Here is a 14,965-nt window from a genome sequence, read left to right on the forward strand (position 1 = left end):
GACGAGAATTTTTTTAGACATTAATCATGGTATTACAGTTAAGAGAAACAAGTATTTTTAGGTAATCTATAAAATCAAAGTAACAGCTAATTTAGTTGGCAAAATTAGTAAGTTTTGTTATAAGCAGGATCTCTTCCCAGTAACAAAATAGCATGTGACCTTGAGCAAAGCACTTGTGGTGGACAGACTCTTGGAGAGCCATGATCCCTATGATCCTTCTGGTATTCACACTGTGTCATGCCCTTCCCCTTCAGCAAGGGTGGGATCTGCAGCTTGCTTCTAACCAATAGAATACGGCAAAGGTGATGGGATTCCATGATTATGTGTATGTGAGTATGTTACATAAGGTAACAGGTCTTGCTGGAGTCTCACTCCTCCTATGTTGAAGAAGCAAGCTGCCATGTTGTAGGCTGCCTGTGTTGGGAGGCCAATGTGACAAGGAGCAAAGGACGGCTTCCAGCACACAGCCACAAAAAGCCAAAGCCCTCAGTCCTACAGCCACAGGAACTCAATTCTGCCAACAAAACTTCTGAGCCTCAGATGAGATTGCAACTCCAGCTAACATCTTAACTGCAGTCTTGTAAGATGCTAAGCAGAGAACCCCAGCTAAGCCATCTGGATTCCTGACCCACAAAAACTGTGAAATAATAAATGTGTGATGTTTTAATCTGCTCAATTTGTGGCAATTTATTATGCAGTAATAGAAAACTAACACAACATTTAACCTTTTTGGGGGATTGATATCCCCAAGTAAAAATCATTTTGAAAGGCTGAATTCAGAATTCCTTCTATAACTGGACTTCTGTGACTCTAAACATCCACTGTTTCCGAACTAATTTATATCACTTAAATTTTTTTTCTTTCTTTTTTTTTTTTTTGAGACAAGGTCTCACTCTGTCGCCCATGCTGGAGTGCAGTGGTGCGATCTCGGATCACTGCAACCCTGCCTCCCAGGTTCAAGGGATCCACATGCCTCAGCCTCCCAAATAGCTGGGATTATAGGCATGCACTACCACCCAGCTAATTTTTGTATTTTTGTATAGAGACGGGGTTTCACCATGTTGGCCAGGCTGGTCTCAAACTCCTGACCTCAGGCCTTGGCCTCCCAACATGCTGGGATTACAAGCATGGGCCACTGACCCTGGCCTACACTTTTTTCTATAGTAGAAATTTAAGGCCAGGTGCGGTGGCTCACGCCTGTAATCCTAGCACTTTGGGAGGCCAGGGCAGGCAGATCACTTAATCCCAGGAGTTTGTGACCTGCCTCTGCAACATTGTGAAACTCGGTCTCTATTGAAAAAAAAAAACAAAAAAACAGCCCAGCATGGTGGTGGGCACCTGTAGTCCTAACTACTCAGGAGACTGAGGTGAGAAGATCACTTGAACCTGAGAGTCAAAGGTTGAATGAGCCAATATGCCATCACTGCACTCCAGTCTGGGTGAAAGAACAAGATTTAAGCCTAGGTCTGTCCAAATTATTAGAAATTCTGATTTAGTAAAGATTATAATCCATGAGATACAGAATATCCACCCCCCACATACAAATGAGACACACACATCATTGGTACTATTGCTAATCACTTTCTCCAACACAGAGACAGTTATTTATGAAATGTATGGGAAGAGGTTCATATTCCTTAAGACTTTCCCCATATATAGCACTATTTTTTTCAAAGATCTCAAAGTGATTTACAAAAACTGGCAACCAGGGAATAAGATATATCACTAAACAACCCTAGATTTGGATGTCTTGGTACAACTCTACATTCAGCTAGAAAATATTTAATACTGAAAACATTTTCAAGAATGCACAAGGCCAGGCATGGTGGCTCACATCTGTACTCGCAGCACTTTGGAAGGCTGATGTGGCAAGAATGATTGAGGCCAGAACTTCAAGACAAACCTGGGCAACATAGCAAGACCCTGTCTCTATAAAAATTAGCTGAGAGTCGTGGTGTACACCTGTGATCCCAGCTACTTGGGAGGCCCAGACGGGAAGATCCCTTGAGCCAAGGAGGCTGAGGGCACAGTGAGCTATGATTGAGCCACTGTACTCCAGGCTAGGTGACAGAGAGAAATCCTATCTCATAAAAAAACAAAACAACAACAACAAAAACAGCCTCATGAGGATAAGGACTCCTACAGGAATGCAAGCTCCGTGAGTTTTGTTTACTGCTGTAATACCAGAAGTTAGGACAGTGCCTGGCTTAGAGAATGTACTCAATAAATATCTGTCAAATAAATATGAAGATTAGTAATAATCACTCTTCTCACCTGGAACCCATCCGACAAAGAGATTGGTAAGATGAGGCAGGCATATATACAATAGCAGAATTATAACACAGCATGAGAAAACTCAGGACTTCAAACCTAAAAACAACAAATCCAAGGTTAAAAGGATTACAAATAATTACTTCTACTAGCAACTGGTTATGACAATGCCTTCATATTGACCTTTATGATTTCTTAATCAAATCAATATAGCATCTTCCTCAAAGGTTTCCCTGTTTATATTCTCCTTATTACAAGTCATATCCCTTGCTGTCATCTTGTCATCTATATTTCCGTTTTCAAAAAATAAATCAGGCCAGGCCCAGTGGCTCACGCCTGTAATCCCAGCACTTTGGGAGGCCGAAGTGGATGGATCACAAGGTCAGGAGATTGAGACCATCCTGGCTAACACGGTGAAACACTGTCTCTACTAAAAACACAAAAATTAGGCAGGCGTGGTGGCACATGCCTGTAGTACCAGCTACTCAGGAGGCTGAGACAGGAGAATTGCTTGAACCCAGGAGGCGGAGGTTGCAATGAGCTGAGATTGTGCCACTGCACTCCAGCCTGGGCAACAGAGTGAGACTCCATCTCAAAAAATCAATCAATCGATCAATCAATCAATCAATCATGCTTGAACAGATGACTTCCCTATGAATAAGTCTACCATCTTCCTACTGACTTCATAATAAAATCCAAACTTATCACAAGGTCCTTTAAAATCAAAGTCCTTCTTACAAGGTACTTTAAAATCCACCCTCATCCTTCCTCTCCAGCCTTATTTCCCTCCATTACCAACCACATACACCACACTTTATCAAACTTCTTACCATTCCAACAATATGCTGTAACCATTCAGAATTCCCTGCTTTAATGCTTGCTGCTCCTTCTTAATAGAATATACTTTTTTACTTGGGTGATTCCTGATAAGATTTCAAGTCCTAGATCAAATTTTTACCTTAGCCATAAAGCCCTTCTTAATTCTCTCTGCTAAAGTAAACCATTCCCTTACCTGTGTAGCTCCAACATAGCATTTATCCCACTGAGTTGTAATTTTATGCCTCTATGTCTCTTTCACCCATTTAGTAATAAGCAACTTTAGAACAGAGATCCTGATTTATTTATCTCTATCATTAGTGTCCAGCACAGTGTCTAATACATAATTGTTTAATAAATACTTGTTGAATGAAGAAAGAAATGCTTTCCTAACATTTATAATGTCTAAGAAAGTGGCTCCTAAATCTGGAGGCACATTAGTTATTTAGAGACCTTTTTAAAAACATACACTTCTATGTCTTAACCCAGTTGACCCACTTAAATCCTCGGGTAGGAACCAGGGAAGTTGTACCTCTAAAAGGCTTCCCACAGATGAATGGTGAAGGGTTTATGGAAACTCTTTGTACTATTTTAGCAATGTTTTTTGTAAGTCTGAAGTTATTTCAAAATGAAAAGTTAAAAATCAAGTTGAAAGTCTAATCTGGAAGCAGCCATACTTTCAGATCCCTTCACTTTCTCCATATATCTAGGTAAAAGAATGGAGATTTATTCTCTGAAAGGATAAAAACTAATTTCTACCTGGGAGCCCCAACTGTGATGGGGGTGGATGCCAAACTGAAAATAGGAAGATTAAGTGAAGTGAAATATACCTGACTAGATATTGCCAGTTAGCCACCAAAATACTAGCAACCAGATCTCTAGTTAAGATACCAGAAGAGTTGTTTCTGGGGAATTTGACCACTCTAAGAAGAAAGACTTAAAGATATGGACTTGGGAAATTTTCCGAATGAATGGCCTAGTGGGATCCTATGGTGAAGTTTATAGTCAGTTACTAGGTTGGTGCGAAAATTTAAAAAAAATTTTTTAAATGGCAAAACCACAATAACTTTTGCACCAATACTAGCTCAAATCAGCCATATATTAACATGGTCAGAGCTTGTCATTTTTTATTCCCTCTCCCCACTTTTTTTTTTTTTTTTGAGACAGCGTCCCGGTCTTGTCACCCAGGCTGAAGTAAAATGGCACGATCTCGGCTCACTGTAACCTCCGCCTCCCAGGTTCAAGCCGTTCTCTTGCCTCAGCCTCCCGAATAGCTGGGATTACAGGTGCCCATCACTACACTCAGCTAATTTTTTTTGTATTTTTAGCAGAGACAGGGTTTCACCATTTTGACCAGGCTGGTCTCGAACTCCTGACCTCAGGTGATCTGCCTGCCTCGGCCTCCCAAAGTGCTGGGATTACAGGCGTGAGCCACCGCACCCAGCCTATTCCCCTATTCTTAAACATGAGGGAAAAAAGATTGCCAGACATCTAAGGAACTCTACTAGGATGAAAAAGAGACTATAAAGAAATAGAAGGGCCGGGCACAGTGGCTCACATCTGTAATCCCAGCACATTGGGAGGCCGAGGCGGGTGGATCATAAGGTCAGGAGTTCGCGACCAGCCTGGCCAACATAGTGAAACCCCGTCTCTACTAAAAATACAAAAATTAGCTGGGCATGGTGGCATGCACCAGTAGTCCCAGTTACTCGGGAAGCTGAGGCAGGAGAATCACTTGAACCTGGGAGGTGGAGGTTGTGGTGAGCTGAGATCATGCCACTGCACTCCAGCCTGGGCAACAGAGCAAGACTGTTTCAAAAAAAAAAAAAAAAAAAAAAGAGAGAGAGAAATAGAAGGCTGGGTCCAGTAGGTCATTCCTGAAATCCCAGCACTCAGCACTTTGGGAGGCTGAGGCAGGGAGGATTGCTTGAGCTCACGCATTCAAGAGCAGCCTGGGTGACATATTGAGACCCTGTTGGTACAAAAATAATTTTTTTAATTAGTGGGCCATGGTGGTAGTCCTAGTTACTCAGGAGGCTGAGGCAGAAGTACTTGAGCTCAGGAGGAGCACCTGAGCTCAGGGGTTCTAGGCTGCAGGCTTCAGTAAGCCATGATCATGCCACTGCACACCAGTCTGGGCAACAAAGCAAGACCCTGTCTTAAGAAAAAAAGAAAAATATGCAGAGCTAAAGCATATTTAGCTTTGGGGGAAAAAATGTATGTGTATTCCTGATAAAGTTGACTACATAAAAAACTAAAACATACAGCAAAAACAAATAAATACCAGAATGCCATATCACTCTTTATACCCATTAAGATGGCTGTAATCAAAAAGATGGAAAATAAGTGTGAGAATGTAGAGAAACTGCTATCCTCATACACCGTTGTAGAAACGTAAAATGGTACAGCTACTCTGGAAAGGAGCATGACAGTTCCTCAAGAAGTTAAGTGTTCAATTACCATATGACCTAGCAACTCTATTCCTAGGTATATACTAAAAAGAACTGAAAATGTATGTTCACACAAAAATTTGTGAATGCATGTTCAAAACAGCTGTTGTGAGGCCGGGCGCGGTGGCTCACGCTTGTAATCCCAGCACTTTGGGAGGCCGAGGCGGGCGAATCACGAGGTCAGGAGATCAAGACCACGGTGAAACCCCGTCTCTACTAAAAATACAAAAAATTAGCCGGGCGTGGTGGCGGGCGCCTGTAGTCCCAGCTACTCAGAGAGGCTGAGGCAGGAGAATGGCATGAACCCAGGAGGTGGAGCTTGCAGTGAGCCGAGATTGCGCCACTGCACTCCAGCCTGGGCGACAGAGCGAGACTCTGTCTCAAAACAAAAAACAAACAAACAAAAAAACCAGCTATTGTGGTCTAAATTCATGTTGAAACTTAATCCTCAATATGGTGAGGCCTTTGCAGCTGGGTGAGGTGGTTCACACCTATAATCCCAGCACTTTGGGAGGCCAAGGCAGGTGGATCGCCTGAGGTCAGGAGTTCAAGACCAGCCTGGCCAACATAGTGAAACCCTGTCTCTACAAAAAAAAAAAAAATTTGTCAGGCATGGCGTTGTGCACCTGTAATACCAACTATTCAAGTGGCTGAGGCAGGAGAATCACTTGAACCCAGGAGGCAGAGGGTGCCATGAGCCAAGATAGTGGCACTGCACTCCAGCCTGGGTGACAGAGCTAGACTCTGTCTCAAAAAAAAAAAAAAAGAGAGATGGGGCCTTTGGGAAATGATTAGGTCATGACAGCTCTGCCCTCCTAAATTTGATTATCTAGAAGGTGCCATCTATGAGGCAGAGACTATGAGCCCTTACTAGACACTGAATCTGCTGGCACTTTATTTAAGCTTGTACTTTCGAATCTGCAGAACTGTGAGCAATACATTTCTATTGTTTATATATTACCCAGTCTAAGGTATTTTGTTATAGCAGCCCAAATAGACTAAAGAGAGCAGAGTTATTCATAACAGCCAAAAAAGAAAAAATAGAAATAACTCGAATGTCCATCCACTGATGAATGGATAAATAAAATGTGGTATATCTACACAATGAAATATTATTTAGTCATAAAAAGAAAGTACTGATACATGCTACCACAGAAACAAACCTTGTAAACATGCTAAGTGAAAGAAGCCATACACAAAAGGCAACATATTGTATGGATCCATTCATGTAAAATGTCTAGTAATAAAAACCACTCAATTGTATGCTTTTAAAGGGGTAAATTTTATTTTTATTTTTTATTTTTTTTTGAGACAGAGTCTCGCTCTGCCGCCAGGCTAGAGTGCAGTGGCACAATCTCGGCTCACTGCAACCTCCGCCTCCTGGATTCAAGTGATTCTCCTGCCTCAGCCACCCAGTAGCTGGGATTACAGGCATGCGCCACCACACCCGGCTAATTTTTGTATTTTTAGTAGAGACAGGGTCTCACCATGTTGGCTAAGCTGGCCTCAAACTCCTGGCCTCCAGTAATCCACCTGCCTCAGCTTCCCAAAGTGCTGGGATTACAGGCATGAGCCACTGCGCCCGGCTCCCTAAACGGGTAAATTTTATGGTATGTGAATTATATCTTGATTTAAAAAATAAATGTAAAGTCAATAATTAACTGAAAATGTGCAACATGAAAACCCAGTGTCAATTCCTCAATATTCAAAGAACTATTGCAATTCACTACGAAAAAAAAAATACACAGCTCAATAAGAAAAACGGGGCTGGGCACAGTGGCTCACATCTATAATCCCCGCACTTTGGGAGGTCAAGGTGGGAGGACTGCTTGAGCCCAGGAATTTGAGACCAGCCTGGGCAATACAGTGAAACGAATCTCTCCCACCAACTGGCCAAAAAAAAAAAAAAAAAAAGGACAAAGGACATGAATATGCAGTTCACAGGTAAAGAAAAACAATAATGAATAACAATGTGACACCAGTTTTTAACTATCAGATTGGTAAAGATTAAAAACTTTGAAAATAATCAGTATTGGGAGTTAGCAGGAGGAAAAACTCTCAAACTACTAGTAGGACATTCAATAGGTATAGTTGTTTTGGCAAGGCTAATTTGACAATATCTACTCAAACTAAAAAAGCAGATATTCTTTTTTTTTTTTTTTTTTGAGATGGAGTCTTGCTCTGTCACCCAGGCTGGAGTGCAGTGGCGCGATCTCAGCTCACTGCAACCTCCGCCTCCCGAGTTCAAGCGATTCTCCTGCCTCAGCCTCCCGAGTAGCTGGGATTACAGGCACCTGCCACCACGCCCAGCTAATTTTTGTATTTTTAGTAGAGACGGGTTTCACTGTGTTGGCCAGGCTGGTTTCAAACTCCTAACCTCATGATCTGCCCACCTCGGCCTCCCAAAGTGCTGGGATTACAAGCGTGAGCCACTGCACCCGGCCACAGATATTGTTTAGCATAACAATTTCACTGCTAGGAATTTATCCTACAGATACTTTTTGTGCTCTTACGCAAATGTACGTACAAAAAGTGTGTTCCCTGCAATATTGTTTATAGTAGCAAAAAAACTGAAAACAATCTAAATTTACTCAATAAGAGATTGGCTAAAAATTGATGATATATCTGGCCGGGCGCGGTGGCTCACCCTTGTAATCCCAGCACTTTGGGAGGCCGAGGCGGGCGGATCACGAGGTCAGGAGATGGAGACCACGGTGAAACCCCGTCTCTACTAAAAATACAAAAAAATTAGCCGGGCGTGGTGGCGGGCACCTGTAGTCCCAGCTACTCGGAGAGGCTGAGGCAGGAGAATGGGGTGAACCCGGGAGGCGGAGCTTGCAGTGAGCCGAGATTGCGCCACTGCACTCCAACCTGGGCGACAGAGCAAAACTCCGTCTCAAAAAAAAAAAAAAAAAATTGATGATACATACATAAAATGGAATAATAACTCATCATTAAAAAGAATAAGATATCTATGCACTGCTAGAGAAATAGATACAAATTTTTTTAAGAGATGGGGTCTCGCTTTGTTGCCCAGGTTGGAGTGCAGTGGTGCAATCACAGCTTACTGCAGCCTCAAACTCCTGGGCTTGATCCTCCAGCCTCAGCCTCCAGAGTACCTAGGACCATAGGCATGTACCACCACACTCAGCTATTTTTTTAAGAGATTGGGTCTTGCTATACTGTCCAGGCTGTTCTTGAAGTCCTGGCCTCAAGTGATCCTCTCACCTCAATCCATGCACTAGGATTATAGGCATGAGCCAATGTGTCCAGCCCAAGACTTATTCTTTAAAAAGCTGGGCTGGGAAGCTGAGACAGGAGAATCACTTGAACTAGGGAGGTGAAGGCTGCAGTGAGCTGAGATCGCGCCACTGCACTCCAGCCTGGACGACAGACAGAGCAAGACTCCGTCTCAAAAAAAAAAAAAAAAGTCCGGGCATGGTGGCTCACGCCTGTAATCCCAGCACTTTGGGAGGCTGAGGTGGGTGGATCACAAGGTCAGGGGTTCAAGACCAGCCTGACCAAAATGGTGAAACCCCATCTCTACTAAAAATACAAAAATTAGCCAGACATGGTGGCGTGTGCCTGTAATCCCAGCTACCAGGAGGCTGAGGCAGGAAAATCGCTTGAACCTGGGAGGCGGAGGTTGCAGTGAGCAGAGATCATGCCACTGCACTCTACCCTGGGCGACAGAGCGAGACTCCATCTCCAAAAAAAAAAAAAAAAAAAAAAAAAAGTGAAAACATATCAGCTTGGCAGGTTGGCTGAATTGCATGCAGTTTGCTGCTATGTTTGGGTTTTTTGTTGTTGTTGCTGTTTTTTTTTTTTTTTTTTTTTTTTTTTGAGATGGATTTCGCTCCTGTTGTCCAGGCTGCAGTACAGTGGTGCAATCTCTGCTCACTGCAACCACTGCCTTCTGGGTTCAAGTGATTCTCCTGCCTCAGCCTCCAGAGTAGCTAGGATTACAGGTGCCCACCATCATGCCCGACTAATTTTTTGTATTTTTACTGAGACAGGGTTACTCCTGACCTCAGGTGATCCACCCACCTCAGCCTCCCCAAGTGCTGGGATTACAGGTGTGAGCCACCATGCCTGGTCTGTTTGGGTTTTTATCAGCTTATGAGTGGTGGCCAGTGGCCTGGCCATGTGGTCAGGCAGAAGGGTAATATAAAACTGGCCTATTAAAGGGGTGCCTGTATGGAAAAAAAACAGGCATATGGAAATCACTATGGGAATTTGAAGAGTGCATAAGTAGGATATGTCAATGCACATCAGGAGAACCTCCTTCTAGAATCAGGTGACTGGCACCTATGGGCACATATCCCTGTGTAGTCACCTGGAGTGATCACTTGGGTCCATGAAATGAGTGGACATGGTGGTACTGCAGCAATGCAGAGATGGGTTGAATTTAGACATATTTTTTGTACCCTCTGAGGCATAAAATGCCAATAAAACAGACAAAGACTGCAGATGGCTATGGGGCAGATTCCTCTGGGGGAAGGTCCTGCACATAGCTGGCAAGCTGAACAGATGCCAGCAGTCTCTGGAGGCCACAAATGGGTCCTGACAGGAACAGACAGTGCATTAGGTTTTGCTTATCAGATTGTGGATCAAATGCTCAGAGTACTGTAAAAGGACCAGAAGATATTGTACCCACATGGACTGCTTAGTTACATTTTTGGAGCAAGAAACACACTTTAAAGACCAAAAGTCCAATGGCCGGGTGCAGTGGCTCATGCCTGTAATCCCAGCACTCTGGGAGGCCAAGGCGGGCAGACCACGAGGTCAGGAGATCGAGACCATCCTGGCTAACACGGTGATACCCCGTCTCTACTAAAAGTACAAAAAATTAGCCAGGCATGGTGGTGGGCGCCTGTGGTCCCAGCTACTTGGGAGGCTGAGGCAGGAGAATGGTGTGAACCAGGAGGCGGAGCTTGCACTGAGCCAAGATTGCGCCACCGCACTCCAGCCTGGGCAACAGTGCAAGACTCCGTCTCAAAAAAAAAAAAAAAAAAAAAGACCAAAAGTCCAACAATGGGCAAAGAGACATCCTCAGGGTAATGGAACAAGCAATTGCGTGGAATGAAAGCAATTGAAAAATGAAAATAATTGGAACAATCAAATGAGATAATTTTGGTCTAAAAGACTGGGGTGAGATACAGGCATGAAGGGCTGGCTTACAGGCCTTCATGACTGTGTACTTAACCTGAGCGGGGCCAAGGGAGGGCCAATTATCACTGGAGAGATTCCTCTGTTTTTCTGGGGGATTTGGGAGGAGGCAGTGGAGAGATGATGCTGGGATAGTCATCATTACTCTTCTGTTCTTCTCATAGTGACAGAAGGTGGTGGTATTACTATACTTTTTTCCCTTCTTTTACACATCACCTCAACATTTTTTTTTCCCACCTAAGGCAGTGGTTCTAGTACCAGTGCTGCAACTGTGGGTGCAAGGAGCAGAGATGATTCCTAAGCAAAAAAACCGGAACTACACCTTCAAATCTTTATGTCAGAATTCCTAAAGGCCTGATGGGCTAGGCTGTGCCTTCATTCCATCTGGCAAAATTAGGATTGACAGAGAATGTATATTATCACCTAGTTGTGATAGCACATTAGTTCTTTATATAAATCTACCCTACATCCTTGGGAGTGAATTGATAGGGAGGCACTTGCTAGCCAGTTTTGCTGCCAGAAATAGAGACCAACACAATGGTCAAACCTAACCTCTCTCCAAGGTAGAAAAGTCTGAGTATAAATGAAGAGAGAGAGAAATAGTAGCTGAGATTTTTTATTTTTTATTTTGTTATTTTTATTTATTTATTTATTTTTTCTGAGATGGAGTTTCGCTCTGTCACCAAGGCTGGAGTGCAATGGTGCGATCTTGGCTCACTGCAACCTCCGCCTCCCCAGGTTCAAGTGATTCTCCTGCCTCAGCCTCCTGAGTAGCTGGGATTACAGGCATGCACCACCACGCCTGGCTAACTTTTGTATTTTCAGTAGAGACAGGGTTTCACCATGTTGGCCAGGCTGGTCTCGAACTCCTGACCTTGTGATCTGTCCGCCTCAGCCTCCCAAAGTGCTGGGATTACAGGCGTGAGCCACCGCGCCTGGCTATTTTTTTTTTTTTTTTTTTGAGACAGAGTCTCACTCTGTCACCCAGGCTGGAGTGCACGGGTGCGATCTCAGCTCACTGCAACCTCTGCCTCCTTGGTTCTGGTGACTGTCCCTGCCTCAGCCTCTCAAGTAGCTGGGATTACAGGTGCCCACCACCACGCCTGGTTAATTTTTTTTTTTGTAGTTTTAGCAGAGATGGGGTTTTGCCACATTGGCCAGGCTGGTTTTGAACCCCTGACCTCAGGTGATCCACCTGCCTCAGCCTCCCAAAGTGCTGGGATTACAGGCATGAGCCACTGCGCCTGGCGAGATTTTTTAAAATAAATGAGTTGTGCAATGTGGGAAATACATTAGCACCTAGGAAGACACTCAGAGCAAGAGATGATACTATTAGCTCAATTATACTAGATGCCTGAAAGAGTAAAAGTCATGTGTTTGTGAGACCACTCCTGCTTTTAGAACTTAATAAGGCTGAACAGAAGTCTGTAAATTTGAGTGACTTCTCTCTGGGAGATATTTTTGTCATATATGATGATGAACTGGGATAACTGTTAATGACTGACTGGTACTCTATGAATGTGCCAGTATCTTTGGTTCTTATTTTTCAGGTTTCATTTACTGCCATCCTGTGACATGGTATAATATTGGCATTGTTGGTAAGGTTACAATATTGGTCATATGTATTGGAAATTGAATTGAAGCCTCCTTAGAATGAATACTAATGGAACATGACTTGCCTGAGGAGGAACTAGATTTAGCTAATCATTAACTAATTTCTATGACAAATAGTTCTGCACAAGTTTACCACAAGGTAGATAAAGAAGAGGGGTGAGGTAATCAAATTTGTGCAAAAATATGAAAATATATACAAACATTAAAGGATGAATTAGTTCTTTTTTTTGAGATAGAGTTTTGCTCTGTCGCCCAGCCTAGAGTGCAGTGGCGCAATCTCGGCTCACTGCAAGCTCCGCCTCCCAGGTTCACACCATTCTCCTGCCTCAGCCTCCCGAGTAGCTGGGACTACAGGCACCCGCCACCACACCTGGCTAATTTTTTTGTATTTTTAGTAGAGACGGGGTTTCACCATGTTAGCCAGGATGGTCTCGATCTCCTGACCTCATGATCCACCCGCCTCGGCCTCCCAAAGTGCTGGGATTACAGGCGTGAGCCACTGTGCCCGGCTGAATTAGTTATTTCTTTAAATCTATCCATAACCTACACTGGCTCCTCCAAACGTTAGGCATATTCATAATGATAGTATTTGTCATATAAATGCTATACTAAATGTAGATGCCCAGATAAACATGATCATTTTTGAGCCTTGGCCAAAGACCAGGGGACAGCCTGTATAATAAATATAGGTGTTTCTCGACCTATGATGGAATTGCATACCAATAAACCCATTGTAAATCGAAAATATCATAAGTCATAAAAGCATTTAATACATCTACCCTACTAAACATCATAGCATAGTCCAGCCTACCTTAAATGTGCTCAGAACACTTACATTAGCCCTACAGTTGGGCAAAAATCATCTAACACAAAGCCTATTTTATATTTATCATAAAATTGAGTATCTCATGTAATTTACTGAATACTGTACCGAAAGTAAAAATGAGAAGGGTTGCATAGGTACTTGAAGTACAGTTTTTATTGAATGCATATTGCTTTCATACCACTGTAAAGTTGAAAAACCTTAAGTTGAACCATAATAATTCATGGACCATCTATAAACTGGCCTTGCCCAAAGAGACATCTGGCCTTTGCTCCTAGGAAGTTAATTTGAGAGTCTTTGTTTAGGGCAGAGACTGGTAACACCAGAACTTCGGGCTGGACTGACCACATCTGACTTTCTTAGGTAGGGGTTAGCCATGCCAGAAAGAACTACCGTGTGATTTAAGGTAGTAGCTCTGGGTCACACTGCATCAGTCCACATGGAGGCTGAGATCAACCAAGTGGGCAATCAACCTAATCAATCATGCCTACATAATGATGCCTCAATAAAAAAACTCTGGAAACCAGAGCTTAAATGAGCCTCTCCCATTACCAATACTTTGTGTTTACTGTCATGCATTGATGCCAAGAGGGTAAGGTATCCTGACTTCAGGGGAAAGGACAACAGATGCTTTGTGTTTGAAACCCTTCATATTCTACTACATGTGTCTCTTTTGGCTGATTTTAATCTGTATTCTTTCCCTGTAATAAACCATAACTGTGAGTATAATGGCTTTCAGTGAATCCTGTGAGTCCTTCTAGCAAATTATCAAACAAGAGTTTGGTTTTGGGAACTCCCAAAACTTTCAATTAGTCAGAAGTGAAGGCAATTTTGCAACCTGTCCCTCAAACTCTGTCTAACTTCAGGTACGAATCCCATTCTACAACCAAGAAAGTAAGGTGTACAGAGTAGTGTACAGTAGTACTGTCTGAGGGAAAAATTTCTAAATTGCAGTACTAGAATATGAATCCTGGTTTGACTGACTGCACATCCACTTTTTACACTGCTTTATACAAGATGACCATAACATAATACCAAACATTAGACAATGGGTATTTCACAACTATGATGTACTTACCTTTTGGACTCTTCTCATACCAAACTTGAACTGAAGTAATTATAGTTAACTACTAAGTGTAAGTTAACGATTGTTAGCTGAGTGCAGTGGTGCATGCCTGTAATCCCAGCTACTCAGGAATCTAAGGTGGGAGGATCACATTGAGGCTAGGAAATCAAGACCAGCCTGGGCAACATAACTAGACTCTGTCTCTAAATAAATAAATAAATGGGCCAGGTGCAGTGGCTCATGCCTATAATCTCAGCACTTTGTGAGGCTGAGGCAGGAGAAGTGCTTGAGGCCAGGAGTTCGAGACCAGCCTGGGCAACATAGCAAGACCTTTTCTCTACAAAAAATAAAAAAAATTGGCCAGGCATGGTGGTGCACACCTGTAGTCCTAGCTACTTGGAAAGCTGAGGTGGGATGATCACTTAAGCCTGGGAGGTCAAGGCTGCAGTGAGCCATGTTTGTGGCTACAAACTACACTCCAGCCTGGGTGACAGAGTGAGACTCTGTCATTCATTCATTCATTCATCTATTCATATATACATACATACAAGTTGTTACTATATACAGTTTTGACCATTACCGGTTCTGTGCAGTGAATGTTTCCCTCTGAGGATGAAGATCACTATAAACAACTCTGATGAGATCATGCTGACACAATGCCCCTTCTGTCAAAGCCATGGATCCAATTGTTGAAGGCTACAAAAATAAGGTACAGTATGAGACAATGTCTCTACCATAAAGTAAAAATCTGTATCA

The 14,965-nt window shown here is 43.0% G+C and overlaps 1 protein-coding gene across 3 annotated transcripts in view; it reads right to left on the reverse strand.

Moving 5' to 3' along the window:
• Positions 1-14,965, reverse strand: part of FAM126B (family with sequence similarity 126 member B) — a 94,114-nt gene that overhangs the window by 16,819 nt on the left and 62,330 nt on the right. For all 3 annotated transcript variants that reach the window (XM_003253929.2, XM_030803578.1, XM_030803579.1), the window contains exons 7-8: positions 14,790-14,905; positions 2,275-2,370 (exon numbers count right to left, since the gene is read on the reverse strand). In XM_003253929.2, coding sequence (XP_003253977.2) covers positions 2,275-2,370; positions 14,790-14,905 — 212 coding nt within the window. The remainder of the gene's footprint in view (positions 1-2,274; positions 2,371-14,789; positions 14,906-14,965) is intronic.

Source organism: Nomascus leucogenys, chromosome 22a (genome assembly GCF_006542625.1).
Source record: "Nomascus leucogenys isolate Asia chromosome 22a, Asia_NLE_v1, whole genome shotgun sequence".
In the NCBI taxonomy this organism is placed as follows: domain Eukaryota; kingdom Metazoa; phylum Chordata; class Mammalia; order Primates; family Hylobatidae; genus Nomascus; species Nomascus leucogenys.